General features: G+C 32.1%; 1 protein-coding gene across 1 annotated transcript; it reads right to left on the bottom strand.

Moving 5' to 3' along the window:
• Positions 1–2,651: 2,651 nt before the first annotated feature.
• Positions 2,652–5,102, bottom strand: LOC128034686 (uncharacterized). The gene is made up of 3 exons (XM_052623465.1): positions 4,818–5,102; positions 2,918–2,947; positions 2,652–2,821 (listed from the first exon to the last, which is right to left on the bottom strand). Exons 1-3 carry the CDS (start codon positions 5,083–5,085, stop codon positions 2,754–2,756), a joined length of 366 nt encoding a protein of 121 aa, XP_052479425.1. The 5' UTR covers positions 5,086–5,102; the 3' UTR covers positions 2,652–2,753.
• Between the last annotated feature and the right edge of the window lie 256 nt (positions 5,103–5,358).

Here is a 5,358-nt window from a genome sequence, read left to right as displayed (position 1 = left end):
ATATTATGTTTGACATTAGGGGTGATGTTAAGGCTTAAGTTTTTGAAAATTGATATTTTGTAATTAAATTTTTTTGCACCAAACTATGGTTTTTCTTCATCCTTATAATGAATTTTATTGATTATGAAGCGCATTAGAAGCGCATTAGTTAACTCTTAAAATGTCTCATAGTTAGGTTACTTATATGTTAACCACAAACAAAGTTTGGCTTCTCGCCAAGCATGATCTATTTATTTGAAAATGGTGCATGGCTGTAACGTGCCATTCCTGGGTCCTCCTCTAGCATCGGGTATGGGGCACTACCCGAAAGCTATTGCATTGAGTGTACGACTTCTGTATTTGTAGCATCATTCAGAATAGTGGAATTCATATCCCAAAACATGGGTAAATGATATCCTCTCATTGGCATTACATGGTTGATGAAAAGTAAACGTGGTCACGGGTCGTCCGTCTTTATGATGGATGACTTGATCATTATTCAATAGTGATTGACTTTTCAGGAAGGAAGATGTAATAGTTACCATGATATATAATAGGATCATTTTGGGAGAACGGATATAATCCCAAAGAGGTCAAGGATATCTTATGAGGGTAACACACTTATGACAAGGTTATTGGATGAGCACTGAATATTTGCTTTCGTAATGGTATGTCGTTAAGGTGAGCTTAGTCACGATACTTGTAACAACCCGTTTACAGTAAAATCAGAATAGTGGTTTTGGGACCACAAATTTGACATGGAAATATTTATTTTATTATCATATTATTTTTTATAGTACTGTATTAGGGTCGTGTTAAAATTTCATCAAGAAATTTTGACGTTTGCATGCTTAATTAAGTCAAAAGGACTAAATCGTAAAAGATGCAAAAGTAGAGTTCTTGTAGCTAAATGTAACTAGTGGCTATAGAACCTTAATATAAGAGTACTTAGGTGGTAATTATACCATTTTTGTGTTAGTGGACGTTTATGAGTTTGGTTTTATGGAAATTATTAAAGTTTGTAAATGGTATCAAGGTAAATAGGTAATTAAGGTTAAAATTAATAAAAAAATCCATTTTATTTCAATCATCTTCTTCCTCCACCGAAAGTGAAGAAGAAAGAATGCATTTTAGGCTTTGAAGCATTCGGTTCAATCTCTAGCTTGCATGTAAGTGATTTTTGTCCCATTTTTAATGACTTTTATGTTTTCGAGATCGTTGTAGCTTAATCTAGCTAGCCCAGGCATTAATTTGGAAAACTGTTAAAGGTTTAAGGTTTTTTTATGAATGTATTCGTGTGATTTTTAATGTTTTATGGTAGAAAATGAATCTTTGTTGATAAATAAACAACTTTTGTAAAGTGATTTTTGTTGAAAATGTCAATTAGGGATTTATTTGTAAAATGTGTAAAATAGATGGTGAAATTGTAGAAGAATTATTTGTATGAGTTGCTAAGGTTTTATATTGAATTTGGTTAGCGTATTAAGTGGATGAAATTGCATGAATTTCAATTTACGGGCTTAAGGACTAATTTGTAAAGAAATCAAAATAATAAGGGCAAAAACATAATTTTACAAATGTATGAATTTTGGAATGAATTGAATATAATGAATATTAAATAGATTGAATTTATATATTGAGATCAAGTTAGACCTTGTACGGATTTATATCGGGGTAAAGATAAAGCTTTAGAATAGTCGACTCCGTTTCTATGCCTTTATCGTTGAGGTAAGTTCGTGTAATTGCGTAATGTTTTAATTCTATCTTTTGAGCTATATGTAAGTTTCTGATTGTTATGTAATTAATTAAAGTATCCAATGATGTTACGATAACTATCGAGCCCCGTTTGAACCTCAGGAATTCGTAGGATACAAATGGCATGTCATTAGGGCTTTCATGTTTCGGGTGCTGGTCTTGAATGTCACACCGATGGCTGAGGTCATGCATTTGTTGCAGATACTCCATAGCTCGTTTGAGCAACATAATGTAGCTTACATTTCGACCCATAACTCGTGTGAGTAGTCCCATTCCATAGCTCGTGTGAGCAATGGTGTAAAGGAAAGGAATGGTTACAATTATATTTTATCACACTTAGTGTGAGCTATCCCGCGTTTCCAACGATATTCTAAATGGTTCAACGAGCATGAATTTGAAAGGAAATGGCAAGTGTTCAATATGAACCAAGATATGTATTTATGAAAAGGATTGAAAAGGTGAGATATAGGGTTGAGCATTTGATCGAATCGAATTGAATCGAATCGAATCGAAAATTTTTGAGTTAATCGAGTTTTCGAATCTCATTTTATCATCCTAAATTTATTTGAAGTTTTATTGAATCGAATCGAGTGAGATGGAATTCGAATCAAATCAAATCGAATCAAATATAGCTGTTCGAGTTAATTTTTTTTAAAAAAAATTAGTGTTGTTTATTTTTATGTAATTTTTCAAAAAATAATTTTATTTAAAGTTTTTAAACATGATCATACAACAAAAATTGAAGTAAATAAGTGATTAAATAAAAGCAACAAAATATCAACCCAAATAAACAACATGATTGCAAATAAACAACAAAATAATACAACAAGATTATAGTAAAAACATAAGTAAAAGTCCAAGTAAATAGCATGAGTCAAAATAAACAACAACATTATAAAAAAAAACACAAGCAAAAGTCCAAAATACAATAGAAACCTACACCAAAAGAACACAACAAAAGTTCAATTAACCAACAACAGTAACAAACCAAACCAAACTAATAACAATAACACATCATTTCAAAAACCATTATAGAAACGTTTAAGTTTTTCTTGTGCTTCAAACATCATTGATAATCTTGAAACATCTAGTAAAAGTATTGAATGAGTTAGTTAAATAATAATTTTTTGCAAAATAAATTAAATAAACATTTTACTTTATAAACTAATGCTAAGTATTTTACCTTCTTGATCTTCGGGTATTTTGGATAAGTCTAGCAAATTTAAAAACAAAAGTGTTAGTTAAATTATGGGAATGCTTACTAATATAAAGAATACAAAAACTTATTTTATAAATTAAAATTTATATATTACCATCTTCCATGGTTTGAAGTTCATCAACATAATCTTCAAGATTGATGGCATCATTAGATTTTCGAAGCCAATCTTGTATGCAAACCAAAGCTTCGACCATGAGAGGAGTTAGAGAACTTCTAAAACTATCGATAACACGTCCACCTGTGCTAAATGCACTTTCCGAGGCAACTGTTGAGATAGGAATAGGAAGAATATCTCGAGCCATTTGTGCAAGAATAGGGAATCTAGGACTGTTCATTTTCCACCACAATAGTAAATCAAATGAACTTGAATTATTTACTTCTTCATCCTCACCCAAATATCTATCCAACTCAGATTTGCTCTCTAATACAACTTGTTTCTTCTTCTTAAGGTATTTTTGTTTGGCCAAGCCCGTTTTCATTTCTGACTGATCTATTTCCATTGAACTGGAAAGATTTGTCGAAGAACTAGATCTACCTTCAAACAATTCAATTCTCCCAACATTAGAAGAATACTCATTGAACAAGCAATGCAAATATTTATCAATCATTTTCATAATGTCATTAACAACATTAGAAAAGAGCAAGTTGACCCCAAAGTCCAAAAAACTCATTTTACATCGCAGATCAAAGATGACCGCCAAGTAAACTAGCACGTTGATCTTATTTCCTCCACCCTAATACTTATTATATTTCTCTCTCATTTTGGAAGTCATAGAAATTATGTCTAGATCTCCACAATCTTGCCACCCATCAGAAAGACAATGCACATCCGTCAATACTTCAAAAAGTGAAGGACAGGTAACATGCAAAGATCTGGACACCTTCAATGTAAGATGATAAAAAGGCTCTAGTAATTTTATAATTCTTCTAGCAATTTCCCAATCACCAAATGCAGGAACTCTATCTCCAGCATTAAGGTCTAGAAAAAAATTATGGTCATCATGTACATATGATTCAAATGCACGCTCTTATTTTTCGGCCACCTTTAACATCATATATGTTGAGTTCCATCTAGTAGACACATCTAAACACAATTGAGCCTTACTATCTATCATTTCTTCTTTTACCCGTTGGTTGAATTTTGTCAACCTCGATAGTGATGCTCTTATATACCTCATAGCACCTCTAACTCGATCTACAGACAGAAAAGCATCCTTAATACTGTATTGCACAATGAGATTAAGAATGTGGGCAACACATCTCATATGAATAAATTTTCCATTTGCACCAGAAGCATTTCGATGATTCAATTTCTTTCTCAAATATTCAAGGGCAACACTATTGGCGGATGCATTATCAACTGTAATAGTGAAGACCTTCTCAATGCCTCAATCTCGAAGACATTTTTCAATGGCTTGACCTATGCTTTCACCTCTATGAGCGGATATTGGGCAAAAATTTAAAATCCTTTTTTGCAACCTCCACTCATCATCCGCCCAATGTGCTGTTAAAACCATATAAGATATCCTCTGCAATGAAGTCCAAGTGTCTGTCGTCAAACAAACTCTACTTATATCTTTTTCAAAAAAATTCTTCATCACACTCTTCATGGAGTTAAATAAATCAAGACTATCTCTTCTAATTGTCCAACGAGATGGAAGACTAAACCGTGGGCATGCTGTAGAAAGAAAGTATTTGAAACCCTCTCCCTCTACAATTTTAAAAGGTAGTTCAACCATAATTATCATACGAACCAATGCTTTTCTAACAGCATCTTTATCAAACACCCAAGTTGATAAATCCGTTGTTTCTTGGCTAACCTTCACAAATGTTAATTCTGATAGCTTCGGATTAGAAGTATTACCTCGAGGTCTTTTTAGGCATGCTTTCAAATGGTTATTCAAATTCGTTATAGAGCCCGAAGTTGATTCCATTGTGTAAGTAACATCACATGCATTGCACCTTGCTCTCTTCTCCCCCTCTTCAGTCACAAATTTGGTGAAATGGTTCCAACAAGCTGCCCTTGGAGTAATCTTTTTTCGAACATTTTCCTTGGTTGTTGTTTGATCATCTCTACTTGGGGAAGAATTTTGTGAACTTTGAGTTGAACCATCTCGCTTTGGATCACTCATCTACAAGTAAACATTTGTTGCAATCACTAACCATGACCAAAAATTGGTTTAAAATCAAACTTAATAAATCGAGTAAATTAAAAATTAATTAATATAATAGTACAGCAACATAAATTAAACAAAAAAAGTATGTTAAACTACATTTTAAACTTTAAAGTTAGTTAATTGAATCCTAAATTAATATAATAGTACAATAGCATAAATTAAGCAGAAAAAAGTCATTAAGCTATCGTTTAAAATTTAAAGTTAGTTAATTGAAGCCTAAATTAATAT

Source organism: Gossypium raimondii, chromosome 2, assembly GCF_025698545.1.
Source record: "Gossypium raimondii isolate GPD5lz chromosome 2, ASM2569854v1, whole genome shotgun sequence".
NCBI classification, from domain to species: Eukaryota; Viridiplantae; Streptophyta; class Magnoliopsida; order Malvales; family Malvaceae; genus Gossypium; species Gossypium raimondii.
Note: the sequence above shows the minus strand (reverse complement) of the source record. Positions and strands in the feature narration are given on the sequence as shown.

Excerpts from the sequence above, each read along its gene's own strand:
- LOC128034686 (XM_052623465.1), bottom strand. The coding sequence starts at position 5,085 with ATGAGTGATCCAAAGCGAGATGGTTCAACTCAAAGTTCACAAAATTCT. Across the intron at positions 2,948-4,817 it reads ATGCCTAAAAAGACCTCGAG|ACTTATCCAAAATACCCGAA; the intron begins GTAATACTTCTA and ends TAAATTTGCTAG. Across the intron at positions 2,822-2,917 it reads AATACCCGAAGATCAAGAAG|ATGTTTCAAGATTATCAATG; the intron begins GTAAAATACTTA and ends TACTTTTACTAG.